Below are 23,296 nucleotides of genomic sequence, written 5' to 3'. Positions count from 1 at the left end.
TATTAGTTTAAAGCATTAGGTTTCAACTGCATCTGAGTTCACTTCTTCCTGGCATCCTATCCTGCTCTCAGGCAATGAGCAAACTTTCATTCATTCATTCATTCATTGAGACAGAATCTCACTGTTGTTGGCCCGGGCTGGGGTGCAATGGTGCGATCTCGACTCACTGCAACCTCTGCCACCCGGATTCCAGCAATTCTCCTGCCTCAGCCTCCCGAGTAGCTGAGATTACAGGTGCCCACCACCATGCCCAGCTAATTTTTTTAGTAGAAGCAGGGTTTCACCATGTTGGCCAGGTTGGTCTCGAACTCCTGACCTCAGGTGATCCACCCACCTCGGCCTCCCAAAGTGCCGGATTACAGGCGTGAGCCACCGTGCCCAGCCCAATGAGCAAACTCTTAACTATTCATACTCAAGGATTTTTATTCAGCTTCTAATCAAACTCTTTAAGTTTCTGTACTCTAACACACAATCTTTCTTCAAAGAAAGTGCCAGACCAGATGACATGCCATGAGGCTACTGTTAATCCTGAATCCTTATCATTTCAGGCAATAACAGTGAGTCAATTTAGAAGCTTTGGTTCATCTTAAATAAACGCAAATGGAAAAGATGCAAGTTTTTAACTCTTTCCCATTCTCTTGAGCTAAATATGTTGTCAGTGACCAACAACACAACAAATAGAAAAAAAATTCAAACTCCCAAATGCGATTGTTCATCCAGGGAGGCAATGTCTACTCTCTCTGACCTCAACAAGTTGATTATTGTCCACTTAAGACCCTGACCTGATAATCTTCTCTGTTTTGTATTTCTGAGGTTTCTCTTTTAAGGTGGTTAGGTGCTTTGATCTATTGAACTAACAAAAGCTAATCTTACATATTAATCTCTTTTAAAAAGAACAGATTTGGGCTCTATTTTGAAAGCCAGTCTAAGGCTGGGCACAGTGGCTTATGCCCTAATCCTAGTCTTTTGGGAGGCCAAGGCAGGAGGATCGCTTGAGCTCAGGAGTTTGAGACCCCATCTCTATAAAAAGTTTAAAAATTAGCCGGGCACATGCCTATAGTCCCAGGTACTCAGGAGGCTGAGGCAGGAGGATTGCTTGAGCCTAGAAGATGAGGCTTCAGTGAGCCATGATCACAACACTGACTGTACTCCAGCCGGGGTGACAGTGAGAACCTGTCTCCAAAAATAACAATAAAAATTAAAAACCAGTTTAAACAAAGAAACATGGACATTTGTGACTTTTCTCATATGAGGCACTTATACTTTAGCCAGGATCCAAAAACCTGTTCCATTGCATTTGTGTTATTATATGGAATTACTCTGTATTAAATGTGTAAACTTTTTTTAAAAAAGGAAACTCAATACTATATGTATTTACCTCCTGCCATGTACAATTTGCACTGCAATTTTTTAGCTTCTGAGACTAGTGAAACATTCATTTTTAAACAAAAGAACTTAATTGTTCTTTTAAAATATTTGACACATAGTGGAAAAGCAAGTCAACGTCTATGATACTGATGCGTAAGAAAAAGTATAGTATATCACAATGGATTTGGATGATTGTGCTTCATCTTTGTACATATATCTTCAGGTCATTAAAAAAGCAAGACAATTGCTATCAGATAAACATGTTTATTATAGATTTTTCATACACATTTTATGTACCTATTATTACAAAAAAGCTTATAATCTGATGGTAGTAGACTGCTTACTTGAAAATATTAACTTCATACATAACAAAATACACCATCCTCAACTATGTAATTGGACTGCAAAATGCTTGATATGAAGTATGTAAAAAAATAAGCAGTTTATCATACCTTACAACCTTATAAAGGGTTGCTATCTAGTACAAAGATAACATTTATCTTACAACAAAAATTTGATAGTTTTAAAGGTTAGTATTGTGTAGGATATTTTCCAAAAGACTAAAGAGATAACTCAGGTAAAAAGTTAGAAATGTATCAAACACCATCAGACAGGTTTTTAAAAAACAACATATTACAAAATTAGACAATCATCCTTAAAAAAAAAAACTTCTTGTATCAATTTCTTTTGTTCAAAATGACTGACTTAAGTATTTTTAAATATTTCAGAAACACTTCCTCAAAAATTTTCAAGATGGTAGCTTTCAGATGTTCCCTCAGTCCCAATGTTGCTCAGATAAATAAATCTCGTGAGAACTTACCACCCACCACAAGCTTTCTGGGGCATGCAACAGTGTCTTTTCTTTTTTTTTTTTTTTTTTTTTTACAGGCACAGAAACTCATCAATTTTATTTGGATAACAAAGGGTCTCCAAATTATATTGAAAAATAAATCCAAATTAATATCACTCTTGTAAAAAAGTTGAGCACACTTTTCACAAACAATTTATGTAAAAGAGAAGAAAATACACATAATTTTACATAATACCGAAAACTCTTTTATTCCCTACCATAGACATTTTGTCTTTTGTTTTCTTTCAGTTTTCTACAATTTCCAACTTGTACCTGTGTTTAATACTGCTTTAGTGTGCTAAAGACATTAACTGATTGCTTTTCTAAATCTAAGGATTATATAGTTTTAGTATAAATATATATCATATATTTTCGTAAAATTTTGACAAAACCAAATAAGCAAGCCTTGTTTTAAGTCCACGCTCCTGCCACTGTTTACAAAATTTGATTTAATGATCAAAAAACTATTGGTTGTCACTCTTCTGTTACAACAATCTTCCTTGTGAACTGCCACCCAGTTTTTACATAATAGTAACAAGCAATAGAAAAACCAAAGAAATTACGTTAATCTTAGCTCTTCCTTTTGCAAGTGTCTTTTCTTCTTACACCCAGTGCTTAGAAATAGGCACTCCTCAACCAATGTTCACTGAATTCAACTGCTGAAATTGTAACAGTTAAATTATCAACACAACTCTTAATAAATAAACATTCCTTTGGGAAATTGTGGGAAATCAAAACACTTTTAAGTTTATACAAGTATTCATAAACATAAAATATTCTAGTTTATCCTAATGCCCTAGCTCTTATGAGTGCTATAGAGGCAATTAAAAAGGGAAAATTTCTTGAGTAGTTCACATAATGTGGAGAATTTGTTAAAACCGAAAAGCAGTCCAAAATTTTTAAAAGGCATACTAAATATTAGCTATACTCACTATTACATGGTATATAGCAATTTAGTAATTCACAGTACCACATATTTTACTTTAAAAGCAGGTCCCATATTAAGGCCTGCTTTTAAAATTGCCACTAAAAAGAAAATATTCTCAATTTGTATATTTAAACCATTAATTTAGATAACATCTTTTAAAGTCTACAAATTTAACATAGCCAAGAGTTGGTATTTGAGAAAAAGGTTTCAGTACAGGGTGTGAACAATGAAAAATTATAAAGGCATGTAATAAAAATGTTCCATAAAAACAAAGATACCTCAAGTAGGTCCATCTATACCTCTAGTTTAGTTTAGAAACTAATTCAGTATTTTAAGAATCATATAATTTTAAACTTTGCACTAAGCCTAACCTTTTTAAAAAATGGTCAGGGCCAGGTGCAGTGCCTCAAGCCTGTAATCCCAGTGCTTTAGGAGGCTGAGGTGGGAGGACTGCTTGAGTCCAGGAGTTCGAGACTGCAGTGAGCTGTGATTACACCACTGCACTCCAGCCTGGGAGAGCAAGAACCTGCCCATTAAAAAACCAAACAAAAATGGGCAGGTGTGGTGTCTCATACCTGAAATCCCAACACTTTGGGAGGCCAAGACAGGAGGATTGCTTGAGCCCAGGAGTTTGAGGCCAGCCTGGAACCTACAGCGAGCCCCTGTCTCTATTATGTAAAAAAATAAAAATTTTTTTAAAAAAGAGGTTTTCTTATGTGTACCTGAAGCAAAGTAGTAAGTATATCTTTTCTTCTCCACGTTGCACAAGAGATGACTATAAACACAAAATTAAAACTCATCTTAGGATCATGGTCCATCCACGAAGCTACTTTAAACTCTGATGATTCCAAGCAAGGAAGCAATATTTGCTTATTCAAAAAGTACTGAATATTCAGAGTAAGCAATATGCTAGATACTGTAACAATTTAAAAATACTAACACACATGTGTATTAAAAAGACACTGGCAGGCCGGGTGCGGTGGCTCATGCCTGTAATCCCAGCACTTTAGGAGGCCGAGGCAGGTGCATCACCTGAGGTCAGGAGTTCGAGACCAGCCTGGCCAACATGGTGAAATGCCGTCTCTACTAAAAATACAAAAATTAGCTGGGCATGGTGCCACACACCTGTAATCCCAGCTACTTGGTAGGCTGAGGCAGGAGAATCACTTGAACCTGGGAGGCAGAGGTTGCAGTGAGCCGAGATTGTGCCACTACACTTCAGCCTGGGCAACAGAGCGAGGCTCTATCTTAAAAAAAAAAAAAGAAAGACACTGGCTTCAAATATACAATCTGGTAGAGGAATTAATATACGATTAGAGAACAAGTTTACCACCCTATACCACAAAACACTCTCATGGGTGTCAATTCTGAATATAAGGTTTGAAATCTCTTAAGCTTTTAAAAATACACATAACATTTAAGGCTTATAAAAAGGTTTATTAACATATTTTATAAAAATGATGCCATGTATCCTCCAGGTTAAGAAATGGTATCACTACTGTGAAGGTGAGTGGTTGCGGGGTAAAAAAAAAGAAAGAATGGCATCACATACCAGCTCCTGTAATATCATAATCCTATCAAGTACGGATTTGCAAAAATTTTCACTTTAGATATGAGGTAATATGTTTTCTCCACACCCTGTCCTCACTTATCAGGTAAAAAGAATTTTACTCCTTTAAGATTAAAAAATAAGCATGCCTTCATTAAAAGAGATTAAAAGAAAAAAATCATCACGTCTTCTTGATTTATAAGTGGCCCCTAAGTCTTCCTTTTATTCTACTGCATTTACAAACTGTTCTTCTTGAAGTTTCAGTTTAAAGTCCTCTCTGATTCCTTCCAGTAACTCTGGTTTAAAAATAACATCCAGTGCCGTCATTGCCAGAGCTTTGGCCGTCCGCAGAGTGTAGAACTGAGCTTCCTGTGACCCTAAAAGGTAGAGAAAATAAAATACCTCCTTACTTATTTAAGCTGTATTTAATTTCACAGGTTAGCTATCCGTATCTCAATTGGCTCTCCAACTACCCACCACAGTGCAGTATTTACTGAGGTGATGTTATGTAGTGAAATAGTAGGTTAAACAGAAAGGCAGCTACTACCAGAAGAAGAGTGTGTGTGCCAAAACAGTCATATCCAACAACACTTACCAGCAGCTTCAGTGTACTGTTCAGTATGATTCAAGGCATTAGATCCAATGTGAAAATATGGATGAATTCCAGGAACCACAAAAGTAACATTTCCAAAATCCGTAGATCCTTGGAACACACAAAGTAAGAAAAGTCTATTTAAGTATATGTGGTTAAGTATTCTGGAGTTATAAAGTCACAGTTCCTGTTAGAAGAGACGCAGAGAAGTGAGCTTCTTGGAGAGTTGTCCGTATGCTCATGCTTTCACGGGCTCACCTTCCACTGAGTCTGCCACCCACTCCCCTGTATCAGTCACATCTCTCATGAAGGTCACTGCAAACCTGCCCTCACCTTGTCTCACGGCTTTTACTGGCCCTCTTGGCCAGCACTCCACACTGCCACCTACTCCCTTTCTTCTCTTCTGTGACACAGCACTTGCATGGCTTCCCTTCTGCCTCTCTGATGGCCCCTTCTTCTGTCTCTCTTGGGGATAGAGCCCCCTCTACCTGACAATGAAATATTAGTTACGGGAGACTCCATTCCAGGCCCCTTTCTCTTCTTACTGCATATTCTTTCTCAAGATTTTGTCCGTATGTATTGCTTCAAATCACCACCAACTCAAATCTCTTCCCAGTCTCTGCTAAGTTCCATGCTCATACATCCAGTTGCCAGCCTGGTATCTTCTCTTGGATGTCTTCAAGGTAGATCAAACTTAACATACCTAAAGTCAAACTCATGATCTTTCTCTTCTACCTCCACTCCACCTATCAACAGTACCTGCCAAATATCTCAGAATCCTAACGCTCTTTGCATCACCATCACCAACACCTGTCCCCAGCCTATGCTATCATTATCTCTTGCCTGAACTAGAAGTTTCCTAATTGGTCTAGCAGCATCTAGTCTATTTGCCGTCTTTTTTTTTTTCAATCTTCATTCACCTTTCCAACCTGATCTCATACCATGTTCCCACTACTCTCGATGCCCTAGCCGCTCTAGACACTCACCATGCTCTCCCCGTCACAGGACCCTTGCACATGCTATCCCTGCATCATCTCTGTAACTCTTACTTAACCTTCAAATTCCATCTTAAGCATCATTTCCTCAGCAAAGCCTTACTTACTTCACCTTCCCATAAAGTGAAATTCCTCTAGCATAAGCTCTCACAGAGATGTATTACTCTCCTTTACAGTACTTTTTAATTTTCCATGTATTGGATGATTTGGTTCATGCTTATGTCAGAAACTAAATTATGAGGCTGTATGAGGCAAGAAATAGTATTTGAAATGACTGTGCATCTAGCTTCTCACAGGATTGACACACAGGCACTTGTTGAATAAATCACAGTAAAAACAAAGCCTTATGTTCACTCAATGGATATTTACGGAACGTTTATTACACGTCAAACACCATGCAGGCAAAGTGAGACTACACAGTGATTGGTAAGAGAATAAAGGAATATGTGACAAAGAGTAGCTAACATTTATCTGGAATACTACGTTCCAAACACAATCCTAAGTGCTTTGTATGTATTCTCATTAACATTTAGAACAGTTTCCATTTTAAACATGAAGAAACCAAGGCTTATGGGTATTAAATAACATGCCGATAGTCTCACAGCTGCTAGTTATGTGGTAAATGCAGACTGAGGCCAGACTTTGAGGCATAGTAGCCTCTATAGAAGTACTGCTTCAGAAAATATTCACTAAGCACTTAACTGTGCCAGAAACGGCTCCAGACACTGAGGATGCACAGTAATGGGACATCAGTGAACAGGATGGAAAAAGTCTCTCCAGTGTTTAAAGAGTCTAAAGAGTCTGAGTGTAAAAACAAAACAAAACAAAAAAAGATGGACAAAAAAAAAACCTGTTGCATATTTTAAGATCTTACTTGTGGAACTAGACCCTAGAGCCCACAAATCATACCAAAATCACAGCCACTTTATCCTACTGTTTTGTCCATTATATAAAACCCAAACCCGGGGTAGAGCAGGCCATGTGTCTTCCCTTCTTCAGCTAGACTGCAGAAACCTGCTAGGGTAAAAGAACAGAACCATGCTGAGCTGAGCTCTCTTGCTGTCCAGAACAAAAGAAAACATGAAACTCTGATGTCCCTGGACAACTCCTCTCAGTGGCAATTCTCTCTCAATCCCTCAGCCCTACCAGCTCAATGCTCACTGTGTGCTACTTCCTAGAGGGAAAGTCTCTGAACTCCCTGACCTCCTTCCTAAACATTACATCTACTTCTCAAGTATCTTCCCTTAAAAACTATTTTCTTTTCCGTATTTCCCTCAAGCTTGTATCCACTCTTTCTATTTTCCTTGAAAGCTAACTCTCTTGAAAAAGAATAGTCTTCATTTGCTACTTCCACTATCTCAGCAGTCAATGCCCTGGGTAGAGAAGTGAGACCCAGCATCTGGTACCACTGGTCTTGTACTATTTTCTTCCAGACAATTCATGAATTTCTAATTACTAGAGTCCAGTGGACACTAGACCATATTCATCTTATTCAGTCTCTACAGCACCTGACATGATTTATGCCTCCTTCTCTTCTGTAAGTTTTCTTCTCCCTTGGCTTCCATGACTTCTCCTCTCTCCTGATTGTCTGGCTTTCCCTCTGACCACTTCGTTGACTGCCAATGTCTGATCTCTGGGAATCTTCTTCCTCTATGTATTTGGGCAACCTCATCGACATCTATGTCTTCTATATACCTTTCATATATGGACAACTCCTAAATCTCCAAACTAGACATCTTTTTGGGTTCTAGATTTAACAGGTACTGAACAGCTCCACTTAGAAATACTATAAGCACCTCAAGTTTAACATACTAATAATTTATAACAACCCCCTCTTACCCTAACCTGCTCTTTCTCTTGAACTCCTTATCTTAATGAATGACACTGACACCCCATTTTCACCACCAAGTCCTTTTGGGCCTACTTCAACAACATCTATTTTTAAAACAGATGATACATCTCTAACTTGCAAATGTATTAGTAATAATATGCTTTTAAAAGGAAAAAAAAACTAACATAACCCCAAATATGCTTATTTCAATTCTAGCTGTCTGTTGCTCCTCAGAAACTGAAAATGCCCCAGATAACTAAGTACTTAGTAACCTGCTTATTGTGATGACTGAGAATGAATTAAAATTCTATATCCCACCTTAGCAACTTACTTAAAAATTAAAACTAACGAAACTTAAACACTAGAAAATATTTAGAATACAGACAAAAATGTAGGTTGACTATTTCTAAAATCAAGTCTGCTCGTTTGACATTCTACACTCACTTAAGAGTCCATTAGTTTCTTTCCCCTAACCATAAAGTTTGTGAAAATATTAAAAAGTCAGTAGTACCTCCCGACCTCCCAAACCATTAAATACAACCAATTTAACCAAAGATGGTATTTCTCTTCCTCAAATAGCTCAATATATAAAAAAACACTTAATTACCTGAAGGGCCATTCAACATTGTATCTTCTGAAATGAATTCTATTCCTAGCTTTCTTCCATTTTCCATATAGGCTTTCCATAGGCTCTTATTGGGAAGAACATTGTAATAATCATGTGCTCCACCTTTAATTTCCACCTAATAAAAAATTGCAAAACAAATTTTGAAATAAAAAACTCAAATTCACTATCTAATTTTCAAACCAGTGATTGTTCTCTAATAGGAAGAGGTTTTAAGAGAAGATACTTTCCCTTCCAGATATAAACACTCTCAAATCTCTTACCTTAAAAAAGAAAAAAGATTTATTTTCTATAACGAGAGTTCCTAGGACTCTCTTTTATGTTATATATACACTAAACCCCACAATGTCACCAAGCTCTATACTAGCTAGCAAGTGTCAACTTCAGTCACCTAGATAGGGTATGAGAAGGGCCCAGAAATTTTTATTTTATTTTTGAGATGGAGTCTCACTCTGTTGCCCAGGCTGGAGTGCAGTGGTGCGATCTCAGCTCACCACAACCTCCGCCTCCCAGGTTCAAGTGATTCTCCTGCCTTAGCCTCCCAAGTAGCTGGGATTACAGGCGCCTGCCACCAAGCCCAGCTAATTGTTTTTGTATTTTAGTAGAGATGGGGTTTTGCCATGTTGGCCAGGCTGGCCTCAAACTCCTGACTTCATGTGATCTGCCCGTCTCGGCCTCCCAAAGTGCTGGGATTACAGGCATGAGCCACTGCACCCAGCCTAATTTTTATTTTAACCAGCACCTCAAAGTAATTCTGACATAGGTGACCCAAAAACCACACTCTGAGGAACACTGCTCTAGGATTCAGTCTCCAAAAAAAAGAAATTAAGCTTTACTAATATTCAATATGCAAACTGACACTGACATCACTGCCTGGTGTGAGAGGTAGAAAAGTACTCTGAGGGAAATGTAGAAGATTTGCAATGAGGAAGGGTTGACAACAGTCCTCATTTATTAATTTCAGTATATAAAGATATGGAAGCAGCTTTTATGTGCCCAGTTAAATGGATTTACAGATTCAGTTTTGATTAAATAAAAATTGGCAATATTCCCTCAAACCAATATTAGCAAAAGCCAATCATAAAATGGCAGAGATGACATTTCTTTTATTCTTAGCAACATCTACGGTAGAAATTATGACAACCAAATCAGACCTTACAAGTCAGCCAAAATATAAGAAATTACTAAAAGATTATTTAAAATATAGATTTAGGCCAGGCAAGGTGGCTCACACCTGCAATCCCAGAACTTTGGGAGGCCAAAGCACGAGGATCACTTGAGCCCAGGAGTTTGAGACCAGCCTGGGCAACACAGGGAGATCCTATCTCTGCAAAAAACTTTAAAAATAAATAAATTAAATTAAATATAGATTCAAATCCAATAACAACAAACCTTACCATAAGGGAATACTGTATACCTTGAGATATTGCCTAATGATAATAGTTCACATGCATAAGTATTTCACAAATAAATATTTATAATTATAAATGAATAAGGGAATAAATATTTAGTTTTTACTGCCCTCGGCTATGGACATTTCACAGTTTTCATTCACTATAACCATCTTCTCTAGTGGCATATGAGAATACATCTTTGCTCCTACATCTGTCCATATGTTTATCGATTAACTACAACACAACACGAGCTTCTATATTCTTATCTTTGCTGACTATATTCCCTAAGAACTGTCAGTCTCTGTCTTTCCCATGCATATCTGAAAGTATGATCAACCTTCAAAGCTCAGTTCAGGTCTACAGTCTTCCACAAAACCTTCCTCCAAGGTTAACAGCCCCAGGCCACTCTTTCCCACCTCTGATCCTCACGACACATTCCACACTACTCTCAGGACACGTAACATATGCTTTCTGAGAATTACTGCTACTGTGAGATACTGCTACTACGTGAATCAATCATACATCTCTAGACTAATAAGAACAGAAAAAAATAAGGCAATATAAATGAAGGCTGGGCTCTAAACCCTTCAGAAACATTATCTCATTTAATTATCACAAGAATCCTAAGATAAATTGTTATTATCTCCATTTTTCAAGCAAGAAAATGGAGAGCCAAAGACACTAAACATTTCTAAAGGTTACAGAATTAGCTAGGCTGAGAGTTATGGGTCAAGATCTTGTCTCTCCAACTAGACTACAGGCTCCCTCTAGGGCAAGATTCTTATCTTGTATAATTCTAAAACTCACTCCACTTTACACAGTACGTGATTTTAAATACTAACTTTATAGTTCAAATCAACAAAACCAGTCAGTGTGGTGGCCCACACCTGTAATTCCAGCACTTTGGGAGGCTGAGGTGGGTGGATCACGAGGTCAGGAGTTCGAGACCACCCTGGCCAACATGATGAAACCTCGTCTCTACTAAAGATACAAAAAAATAGCCGGGTGTGGAGGCAGGCGCCTGTAATCCCAGCTACTCAGGAGGCTGAGGCAGGAGAATTGTTTGAACCTGGGAGGCAGAGGTTGCAGTGAGCTGAGATTGCACCATTGCACTCCAGCCTGGGTGACAGGGCAAGACTCCGCCTCAAAAAAAAAAAAAAAGAAAAAAAAAATTAGCCAGGTGTGGTGGCAAGCGCCTGTAGTCCCAGCTACTTGGAAGGCTGAGGCATAAGAATCACTTGAACCCAGGAGGCAGAGGAGGTTGCGTTGAGCCAAAATTGCATCACTGTGCTCCAGCCTGGGCAACAGAGCAAGACTTTGTCTCAAAAACAAACAAACAAACAGAAACAAATCAATAAAACCTCTTAACTAACTTCTGTGTCTATTTTATCTTCCATTCCAGCAAGCCATAGTATTTATATCACTACTATACACACCCTAACTTCAAAAATAGCTTTCGCTGGCTGGGCGAGGTGGTTCATGCCTATAATCCCAGCACTTCAGAAGGCCGAGGTGGGTGGATCACTTGAGCTCAGGAGTTTGAGACCAGCCTGGGCAACATGGTGAGACCCTGTCTCCAGAAAAACATACAAAAAATTAGCCACGTGTGGTGGTGCGTGCCTGTAGTCCCAGCTACTCAGCTGGCTGAGGTGGGAGGCAGAGGTGAGAGGATTGCTTCAGCCTGGAAGGCGGAGGTTGTAGTGAGCCAAGATCGTGCCGCTGCAACTCCAGCCTGGGCAACAGAGCAACACCCTGTCCCCCCACCAAAAAAAAAAAAAAAAAAAAAAGCTTTTGCTGATTTTGCCATAAACTTTCCTTTATAGAAACTACATATAGCAATTCTAAAAGTATAACTGCCAACAAGGAAGAATATAACTTGTAAAAAGGCACGGATTCTAGCATAGAAGTATCAGAATTATTCTAATTACTATATAAGTAAGATGACCTGTCATCTTCCCTATTGCAAGCACTGAGGAATGAAACGTGTAAAAATTAAAGACTTTCACATTAACTATTCAGCCAATTCATTTTGCATATTCAACATGTCACCAAATAAGAGAGTCAAGTTAGATTTCAATCTAACAGCGCTAGCCCACATATATACCTCTGATTGTAACTTAGATTAACTTTTAAAAGTTCTTACTGTGCACCCTGAAGCCAAAGCTGCAGCTCTGAAGCAATCTTCTGCCTTTTTGGTCAAAACTTGAAGTTCTTTCATCGAGGGTGCACGGAAGTAATAGATTAATTCAGAATAAGAGGGAATGATATTGGGTTTTACACCACCATTTTTTATTATACCTATAAAAAGAACCAAATTACTAGAATTAAGCTTGGTGACCATTTCTTTAAGCTTAAATACACCCATTAAGTTTTTCAGCCAATATGTTCATAAATAAAAATAATTTAAACTCACTAGCTCCACCAATACACCAATCAAAGATTTTGTTATGTTGTACAACTGAAATTTCTTTACATAGGGTGATATTTTTTGGCTGATAAGAAAAAATAATTATCCATATGCACTTCATTCAAAAGAATTTATATAATGTTAAGAAATTATGATCCAGACTATAATGAAACTTAGAAATTATATAACCACAAAAAAAATTAGTAACATCTTAAGCTTTCTGGAAAAGATTTTACCATACCTCAACAATGGTATGAGGTTCTATAATTACCCTCATACCTCAGGAATCCCATGAGCATTTTAAATGGCACTTAGCTCTAGGAAAAATAATTTTCATGCCAAGAAAAAAACCAATGCAGGTCAAAGATCACTGAGTATTATCAACTGTCAAAACAAATGTATTTATTTGGAATTATAAAGAATTAAGATTTATTCATTCGAAGTAATAACTAAAATAGATACAAAAAATCCAATGTCATATGACCTACTTTAAAAAAATATTTCTACACATTGCTGTTTGTTCCTTTCAAAGAAACTAAAGCAGGAAAACTGGTAAAAGTACAATTACAAATTGACCTCAGGCTATAGCAAAATCAGGTAAAGAATAGATATTAAAATATAACAATTTCCTAAATCATAAGGAAATAAATTAAAAAACAAATGTGTGCCTTCGAGACAGTACTTTGACTCTATTTATATTATGGTGATATATATATATATAATTTTAAAAGACACTATTCAGGACCAGGCTTGGTGGCTCACACCTGTAATCCCAGCACTTTGGGAGGCTGAGGTGGGCAGATCACTTGAGGCCAGGAGTTTGAGACCAGCCTGGCCAACATAGCAAGACCCCGTCTCTGCAAAAAATACAAATATTAGCTGGGTTTGGTGGTATTTGCCTGCCTGTAATCCCAGCTATTTGGGAGGCTGAAGCAGGAGCATCACTTGAACCCAGGAAGCAGAAGTTGCAGTGAGCCGAGATTGCACCACTGCACTCCAGCCTGGGCAATAGAGCAAGACTGTCTCAAAAACAAAAAATCACACAAAAAGATATTACTCAGGACTAACAGCACTTAAATAAAACTAGCAGTTATTATACCTTTTTTTAATTGACAAAATTTGGTTATCATTAAGAAATAATGAGGACAACTGGAAAATCAAGATCCAATTTTCAAATACCCACCGAAAGAACACAGCTCCTTACATAAAACCTTTATCTTTGACACTCAAAGATGACATTCCATTTATGTACAATAATCAAAACTGTCTTTCTAACCCTATATAGACAAACATCTTAGTATCCTGTCACATGAATTTCTGAAAATATGCTTAAAAATCAGAATATTCATATGAAGTACAAAAATATTTCCAAATTTTTAAAAATTGAATATTAAATAATTATACTGCACTGAACTATAGCAAGCACCATCTATTATAGAAGGTATTTGACATTCATACCATGAACTCTCCAGGTTGGTTTCATTTGCTGTCTGAACACAGACAGATTGTTATAGGCCAGCACAGCAGCATCTAATGCATTTAATCCTTCCCAGGGATAAGAAGCAGAATGAGATGCTTTTCCATAGTACTTCACAGTCACACTAGGAAATAAAAAATCATTTGAAATTACTTTTGTTATTATTGCTAAAGTAAGAAAATCCAGGTAGTCAGAATTACCCAACTACTATTCAAAATTAATTCACATTGCTGGACTTTTGATTTGCAAATTATTTGTAGTAATAACACTGCAATTTATTTATGTTAGTTATAGTTTATTATTAGGTAACATAGTGCCTGACACAAAGAAAGCATTCCCAAAAAAGAGACAAAAAGAGAAAAGATTAAATGTATACACAATCTAATGCAAACATGCAATATGGTATCAGGTGCTGAAATTACAAAAAAAAAAAATGGATCCTGTATGTTTTTACACAGCATTGTGATGATTCTATTATCAAAAGTCTGTAAAAAATCAGAAATTCTGTCTTAAGAGGTGGAAGGTCAGGAAAGACAGAAAGGAGTTACTATTTGAAGTGGGTTAAGACAACCTCTGAAAATCAGATTATATTCAATGTTATCACAAGATACCCTAGTATTAAAGCAGTTGTTCCTGACCAATATCCAATATTTTATTATGTTCCAAAATGCCTACATCACTAATATTTTACATTTTAATAAACTGTTAAGTTCTCACACCAGTCTAACTGCTCTAATACAATTAAAAAAAAAAAAGATTAGAGAAAGGATTGCATGTTGAATAGTTACTTATAAAGCTCTGTGATTGACGTGCTTTGATAACACTTTTTAAGCCTGATTAATAATACCCACATTTAGGTGATTAGAAAACCAATCTGGACTTATTTTAATGGGTTAGATTCAGGAGTCCTTAGAATGCTTATGATATTTCTTCTCAACTGATTCCAGACATTCTATTAGCAGGACAAAAATCAAGTAAAAACATCAAACACGTATTAGATTTCAGGATACTGTATTGTTATTTCCTTGATATATATCTTATCACCATGACCTTGAAATGAATTTTTTTTTTTTTTGGTACTCATCTCGCTCTGTCACCCTGGCTGGAGTGCAGTGGCGTGATCACAGCTCACTGCAGTCACCACCTCCCAAGTTCAAGCAATTCTCCTCTGCCTCAGCTTCCCACAGATGAATAGCTGAGACCACAGGAGTGCTCCATGCCCAGTTAATTTTTTATTTTTTTTTGGTAGAGACAGGGTCTCACCATGTTGCCCAGGCTGGTCATGAACTCCTGGGCTCAAGAGACTCTCCTGCCTTGACGTCCCTAAGTGCTGTGATTACAGGTGTGAGCCACCTGGCCTGGCAAAACTGGAATTTCATCACAACTGGTGATAAATATTATAAAAACGAAAAGGATTATATGGAATTATTTTCAAGACATACTATTTAATTTTAAAAAGCCAGAACAATATATTGAGTGGAATACTTGAGGAAAACCTTCTTTCACAATTTAATTTATACAGGATTCTATTTATGTCCCATAAGTACACCAAAAACACTCTGAAAAGGATACATACCTCTAGAAAAATGACTGGATTTGGGAAAGGTGGTCAGCAGGATTGCTTTATCTTATTCATTAGAAATTTGTGGTTGGGCCTGGTGGCTCATGCCTGTAATTCCAGCACTTTGGGAGGCCAAGGCGGGTGGATCACTTGAGGTCAGGAGTTTAAGACCAGCCTGGCCAACATGGTGACCCTGTCTCTACTAAAAATACAAAAATTAGCTGGGTGTGGTGGTGCTCGCCTGTAATCCCAGGTCCATGGGAGGCTGAGGCAGGAGAATCCCTTGAACCCAGAGGCGGAGGCTGCAGTGAGCTGAGATTGCGCCACTGTACTCTAGCCTGGGTGACAAAGCGAGACTCTCTCGGAAAAAAAAAAAAAAAGAATTTTTAAGAAAAGTGGATTAGTAATTAAAAAAAAATGAATTCTTGATCTTGTTCTCTTTTTTTTTCTCTTTTTTTTTTTGAGATGGAGTTTCACATGTCTGGTGGCCAGGCTGGAGTGCAATGGCACGATCTTGGCTCACTGCAACCTCCGCCTCCCAGGTTCATGCAATTCTCCTGGCTCAGCCTCCCAAGTAGCTGGGATTACAGGTGCCCACCACCATGCCTGGCTAATTTTTGTATTTTTAGTAGAGATGGGGTTTTGCCAAGTTGGCCAGGCTGGTCTCAAACTCCTAACCTCAGGTGATCCACCTGCCTTGGCCTCCCAAAGTGCTGGGATTACAGGTGTGAGCCACTGCGCCTGACCTCTCTTTTCTATCTTAAAAGATGACCAATGAAGGCCAGGTGTGATGGCTCATGCCTGTAACCCCAGCACTTTGAGAGGCCGAGGTGGGTGAATCACTTGAGGTTAGGAGTTCAAGACCAGCCTGATCAACACGGTGAAACCCTGTCTCTACTAAAAATATGAAAATTAGCTGGGCGTGGTGGCGCACGCCTGTAATCCCAGCTACTCAGGAGGCTGAGGAAGGAGAATCACTTGAACCTGGGATGCGGAGGTTGCAGTGAGCCAAGATCGTGCCACTGCACTCCAGTCTGAGCAATTGAGTGAGACTCAGCCTCAAAAAAAAAAAAAAAAAAAAAAAAAAAAACAGAGATGATCAGTGAGAAAGCTAAGAAGGCAGATACTAGGAGAAGGTCTGGGGTCAAGTGCGCTGACTTCAGAACCAAGACCACGAAGCCTAACCTTAAGTCCCAGAAGGGTAATGAGCTGCAGAGCCTGCCTGCATATGCAGGCCCCTTCTAGTCAAAGGCAAGGGCAGAGATTTCTAATCCCCAGTGTTTTCTAGAGATGGATTAGTTTACCACCACCCTTGAAACCAAAGTTCAAAGATTCCTCCTACTGCCACAGTACCAATTTCCAGTGATAAGAAGGAAGATACCCTAATAGTTAAAATGATCACCCTTTGAAAACAGGGCCTGGTAAGGTGCTAAGAGGTGGGATACCCGGGTACAATCTAGAAGCACTGCTGTGATGGTTCTGCTATCACTCCCTCAGTACCGAGCTACTTCTGAGGAAAACACATGGTTTTGCTGAAGCAGCTGAGCACTGGCTCCTTGTGCCTGGACCATTAACTACTATAGTTACTACTATGGTTGAAATTTCTGGTATAAAAAATCCAAACCACTTCAATGATGTGTGCTCCTAGGTACTAAAAAGTGAGTTCTTCAACATAAAGAAAGACAAATAAAAGGTTTCAGCACCAGACAAATCGGAAAAGCACAGAATGAGAAGTTCCACAAAAACCATAGCTACTCATGTTCCATATTCTCTCTCAGGACACAATTTATCCTCTTTGCAAATAACTCAAATTAAAGTAAATAAAATGGATAAGTGTGGTTTCTTCCCATATCTAATAGAACGATCTCTCGCAAATCTATTCAGTTGCAAAGACAATTTCATATGAAAGGACAGATGTTTTCCAGACACCAGATTATTGACAGTTCAAAAGAGAACTTAATTGTCAACATGTTTGTTATTCCTATGGTTTCTAAGTGCTACTATTTTAATACTCCAATTATGAACACCATAATGAATCTCAATTAGAAGAGGCTTGCCAAATGTCACTCCATAGATCAAGACATCTTGTTATTGTCTTTCAGTTTACTTCTTAAATATACAAATGTGGAGTTTTCGTCTCTGGTTTAGACATAAAAGTATTCTATAGCCTGTGTTCCCCTAAGAAGTTTATCTTCAACTTGATTACTCACTCATGTTCAGCCATATCTGGTAGATAAGCAGCATTCTCTTGTGATGGATGGGCCATAAAAACAACATCAAGATTTGTAAAAGCCCCTGCTTCAATTAAATCAATTTTGCCACCACCATCTTCTTCTGCAGGGGTTCCCAGGACAACTACCTAGAAGGAAATACTCATGTCAGGGAAAAACAACAAAATCCTCATAGGAATATATCAAACAGGTTCACCTGCATATGTATTCACAATCTACATTAAAGTCCTTAACCTATTAAGACAGGTTTTGTTCTATGACGCTTACGCAATGGGCATCAACAAATGGTGCTAAATTAATCACAAAATGTACATTGTTATACCAACTTGGTGCAAAGTATGTACTAAAGACACTATAAAAAGCTTTTCCCAATTTTACAAGTCAACTAATGGCAAAGATAAAAAAAAAATACTACAAGTTTAGTTCCTCAAAATTTGTTAGGATTTGTTTCAAAAAGGTTCCTCTCGACTAAGCCTTTCAGTGTATGTATATAATTATTCTTAAGTACTTTACGAGTCAGGAACTTTCTGTTAACTTACTACTTATCCTCACAACAACCCTGTGAGGTAGGTGGGTGATCTCTATCATCATTTTACAGGGGGTGTTTTTGAGGAATTGAGTGAAGTGTCTTGCCCCAGGTCACAGAGCAAGTCTTCAGGCAGAATTAGGATTAGATGTCCTGATCTTCTGGCCTAAACTCTGATTCCTTACTGGGCTACCTACTTTAAAAGTCTGAACTCATTAATCCTTTATGAAGAACATTAAACAAGTCTTAATGCCACAGTTAGAAACAGCCAACTATTACACAAACTTACTAATTCGATTCCACCAGTTCAACCAGGCAGATTTATTGGTCACCAAACACCTAATTAAACAAAAGAGAACTTTACAGAATAAACATTTTACTTTGATATTTAAGCTTAACTGCTTCAAACAATTTTAAAAATCAAAATAAACAACTAATATATTTTCAAGATCATGTATAAGAACACAATGAAACAAGCTGGAAAAGTCTTGGCTTGCAAAGGAAATCAACTTAAATTCCATTTTCAGATAATTAATAACTTAACCTTGCTAAAATTGAGAACAACCATTTGAAGTTAGAAGAGTGGGCCGGGAGCGGTGACTCATGCCTGTAATCCTAGCACTGTGGGAGGCCGAGGTGGGCGAATCACCCGAGGTCCGGAGTTCGATACCAGCCAGGCCAACATGGCGAAATCCTGTCTCTACTAAAAAATGCAAAAATTAGCTGGGCGTGGTGGCACGCACCTGTAATCCCAGCTCAGGAGGCTGAAGCACGAGGATCGCCTGAACCCGGGAGGCGGAGGTTGTAGTGAGCCGAGATAGGACCACTGCACTCGGCCTGGGCGACAGAATGAGACTGTCTCAAAAAAAAAAAAAAAAAAAGAGTGTACATTTCTCAAAGTTTAGCTTTTTTTGGCGGTTCTACAGTGCTCAAACTCTGACATGAAGCCGCCGCTCTTTTTTTTTTTTAAGAGGAGGCCTCGCTCTGTTGCCCAGGATGGAGTGCAGTGGCGCGATGTCGGCTCACTGCAACCTCTGCCTCCTGGGTTCAAGCGATTCTCCTGCCTCAGCCTCCCGAGTAGCTGGGATTACAGGCGTGAGCCACCACGCCCAGCTAATTTTTTAAAAAAATATATTTTAGTAGAGACAGGGGTTTCACCATGTTGGCCAGGCGGGTCTCGAACTCCAGACCTCAACTGATCCGCCCACCGCTCTTCATTCTTGACCATTAACTCATTAAATACGATATGTCTCTCGCTGACTACTCAGAACCTTTCAAAAACGTGGTTGAAGCGAAATCTCTCCAGTGTTTGTGACATGGCAAAGCATGCTTCCCCCAACCCAAACAAAAACCTAACAAATGCAAAAACGAGCCTCCAGAGACAGAAAAAAGAAGGCAGCTAAAGTGAAAAAGCCACAAAAGATGTAGTGTTAGGATAAAAGAGGAAGGTTACTGACACTGGGGCAAATGAACTAAAGAGTATGAAAATAAAACATTTGTTTTCCCCTTAACTGAATGACGATTGAATCTTAGCTCATAGTGTAGAATATACCATCTGGAAAAGCAGAGTAACACAGGATTAAACTTGCCCTACGACAAACATAAACGACATTTCCCTGTTTAAAGAGTCGAGGTATTTCTTAAAATCATAAAACAAAAAAATTAAGACTTAAGGATGAACTCATCTATGTATAATGCTCATTCACTTCCCCTTTATTTGTATACTTCTAGGGGTCTGGTGGTTCTAGCGACTGAAAATTCCTATCCAAATACCAATGACTTGAATCACATTTTCTAGGACTGCCACAAACAAAAGATTTATTTGGAGACGAATAAAAAGGGGCCGTAGGATTACCTACAAAAAGTTATTTCCTCCTGAGATTGATGGCACAACCTTGTCAGCAAATTGCTGTTGCCTCTCTCAGTTACCAAAAATAACCCGTAACAAACACCAGGCTTGGGTGTAAGTTCTTTCCTAAGGGAACAACTCAGCAGAGCTGTTTATAACTAGAGAGGAGGAAACAATAATCTGCAAGATGTCGCCAGGTCGGCAACGCGAACTGACTTTGACTGGGGGTTCAGCTCTGCTCCTGCGCCGAGGCGAGGCCCGCAGGTTTAGCGCGGTCCCGCACACACCTGCCCCGGGCGGGAGGGCACCGAGGCGCGCGGGACGCACGAGAGTCCCGCCCTTCCCGGATCGCCCCCGACCCGGGCAGTCGGATAGGGTCCCGCACCCGGGCCCCACCTCACCTTCACGGGCGGAGGCGGCCTGGGGAGGCCCTCTAAGGCCCCCCTCACGCCCAGCGCGGCCGCCGCCCCGACCTCAGCGATGAGGTTGTGGCCGCAGGCGTGGCCGATGCCGGGCAGCGCGTCGTACTCGCAGAGGAAGCCCAGGTGCAGCGGGCGTGGCGTGGCGCTCGGTGCCCGGGCCTCCGGCGGCTCCCACTCGGCGCGGAAGGCCGTGGGCAGCTGGTAGTGCGGCTGCACTGCCCAGGAGGCCGCGGGCGGCTCCCGCTCGAAGAAGTGCGTCAGCACGCGGTGGGCATGGTGCTCCTCGTAGGCCAGCTCGGGCTGGCTCCAGATCGCGCGGCTCAGGGCCCCCAGCCGCTCGGCCGCCTCGTCGATGCACTCCGCCGAGCGCAGCTTCAGTAGCTCCAGCTCGGAGCGGCCATTGCACGCGCCCCCTTCCACGGGCCGCTCCCCTCCGGGCCTCATGCTGCCCAAGCCCGCTGCCCTCTGCGCCCTCTCGCTCCCTGGCTCGGCCGCAGGTAGCGACCGCCCGCGCACGCGCCCAGAGGCCTCCAGGACCCCGGCGGAGCGCGCACGCGGCCACACAGCTCCCAGGGCACCACCCGCAGTCCCGGGGCCGCCCCCGGCGCCGCGCGGGAAACGCTGGCGGCCGCTCGTACCCTACCAGGCGCTCTGCCCCGCCGTGGGGTTTTGGGGGTGCTGTGGAGAAGGCAGGGCTCGGGACTCTTCCACCTCCTTGGCTGCTCTGGCCTTTGAGTTATGCTCTAAGATTATCGATTACTTTTCCGTTGTTGCTTATTTCCCACAGCAGCAGAATGAGAACGGTTATTAGTTAATAGCCATCAGAGACAGACCAAGTGGAACACAGTCCTCGGAAAAACGCCACTCTGTAGCATTAGTAATTAAAACCTCACGAGGTTTGTATTTCCTGAAGGAGGCCGTCAGTGTCAATGCTGTACTAACGACGGTACTGTACGTTAAGTTTCGGTACTGCCCCCACTTTCTTCTCCTTGACGTTGTATTACTAAAAGCTGCAGCTACTCTCTACAGTTTTCTCATTGGTTACTAATGTCTGGAACAGCAGCTAGATTATGCAGTAAGCTCTTGGTATGTATTAGCTATTATATAATAATTTATTTGAATAGAGTAGAACTAAAATTTGAAATGAGTTAAAACCAAAGAGTTAAAAGATTTATGGTAGTAAATATTCATACTGTTTTGTTGATTTGGACAGTTGTCTTGAACAGCTTTGAAAGGGAACATATGACAGGTTTCGTTTATAATTTTAATTGATGCTGAACTCCACTAACATGATATGTGCAGCTGGTGTTACATTATAACTGAGTTTTTTAATTACCCAGTGAAGAAATTCAAGATGTCATGCTCTTGTTTTTCTCCAGAGTGAAGCACAAAGTCTGAAAAACTGTTGTTGACGGTATGCCTATTAATAACACTGTAGATGTTTATATTCTGAGGTTTTCCACATATTAAAAGCTGCTATCAGCTCTTCATACCCTATCATCTTTCCTTAATTTGTCTCAACTATGTTAAATGGGACACAATATATTAATGTGATAAACCAAATGAATATTTTGAAAATAAGTCTAAGGGAAGCTAACATGCACGAAGACTATCAACTACTGTTTTTACTACTCTATATGCTAATAATACCAGAGTAAATGTCACATTCCATTCGCGTCTGAAAACTTTCTTTCTCAGTTAACACTCCAACAAAAACTCAGCTCTAAAAACAACAAATGTGTTATTAAATTCCTGGGCCCCCTTGGCGATACTTAATAAATCTTTCTCTGGTATTCTGCTGAAGAAAATTACCCTGTATCCACGAGATTCAATATTATCCTGCTCAGTTAGTTGGCTAAAAAAAGGGGAGAAGGGGGGATTGGAGAGCAAAAGCAATAGGTGACATTTGTAGAGCAATTACTCTGTGCTAGGCACTGTTCCAAGGGCTTAGCATTTGTTAACTCATTTAATCCTCACAGCAAACTATGAGGTGGTTAATGTGGTTATTTATCTTCACTTTACAGATGTATGTCCAAGATTATAGAGCTAGTAAGTAGTGGACCCACTGTAGAACAGAAGCCAGAGTCAGCCTCCAGTGGCTGACTTTCAGCCACCATGGTCTATTGCTTGTGTAAACAGACATGCAAATTCATAAATGCATCTACAGTTTATCTATTCAAATCAGAACCCACAACACTCATTTTGAATAAATTTTACTGCAGCAACTCTGCCTGCTGACATCAGTAGAACCCATGTTTGCCCTCCTCAGGCATCAATAAACAGCAACAGAAAAGGGATGCATATAATTTCATATAGAAGCTGCTATTTATATTGCTTTGCAGGAATTAACAAAGCTGCCACTTGAGGTAGAGGAAAGACAGATTCATTTCAAGCTCTGTTCCTTGTGTATATATGTGGGTGGGTGGGTGGGTATACATGCCCACAGGCACGTATGTATTCAGTTTCTACTGTTGACACCTTGTATTTCTTGCTCATGGTATTTTGCACCCTTGAATTCATTTATTTGATAAACTGTGATAACTTGCTGACCGTTTATCTTCCCCTCCAGGCTTTAAACTCTTTTGTTTTCCCACTGCATTCCCCAGCACCTAACATCTTATGGTCAGCATTTCCTCTGTGTTAATAAATATTTGTTGGCTGATTATTCTTCTTGAATCTAATAAACTAACT

General features: G+C 39.7%; 1 protein-coding gene and 1 long non-coding RNA gene across 3 annotated transcripts in view; one reads left to right on the top strand and one right to left on the bottom strand.

Annotated features, from left to right (window-relative positions):
- Positions 1 to 2,225: 2,225 nt before the first annotated feature.
- On the bottom strand, positions 2,226 to 21,488 carry PM20D2 (peptidase M20 domain containing 2). 2 transcript variants are annotated; one of them, XM_003311381.6, is made up of 7 exons: positions 20,585 to 21,488; positions 17,788 to 17,936; positions 13,998 to 14,140; positions 12,276 to 12,430; positions 8,721 to 8,856; positions 5,291 to 5,398; positions 2,226 to 5,072 (listed from the first exon to the last, which is right to left on the bottom strand). In XM_003311381.6, the coding sequence occupies exons 1-7, from the start codon at positions 21,047 to 21,049 to the stop codon at positions 4,918 to 4,920; spliced, it is 1,311 nt and encodes a 436-aa protein (XP_003311429.2). In that variant the 5' UTR covers positions 21,050 to 21,488; the 3' UTR covers positions 2,226 to 4,917. The 2 variants fall into 2 exon arrangements, with proteins under 2 accessions (XP_003311429.2, XP_016811481.1); XM_016955992.2 differs by lacking the exon at positions 2,226 to 5,072 and having other exon boundaries at positions 5,389 to 5,474; positions 20,585 to 21,408.
- Positions 20,227 to 23,296, top strand: part of LOC104006907 (uncharacterized) — a 17,081-nt gene continuing 14,011 nt past the window's right edge. Inside the window, exons 1-2 of the long non-coding RNA XR_008548813.2 lie at positions 20,227 to 20,380; positions 21,393 to 22,019. This is a non-coding gene — a long non-coding RNA (uncharacterized LOC104006907). The remainder of the gene's footprint in view (positions 20,381 to 21,392; positions 22,020 to 23,296) is intronic.

This window comes from Pan troglodytes, chromosome 5 (assembly GCF_028858775.2).
Source record: "Pan troglodytes isolate AG18354 chromosome 5, NHGRI_mPanTro3-v2.0_pri, whole genome shotgun sequence".
Lineage (NCBI taxonomy): Eukaryota > Metazoa > Chordata > Mammalia > Primates > Hominidae > Pan > Pan troglodytes.
This window is presented reverse-complemented; position numbering and strand designations above follow the sequence as displayed.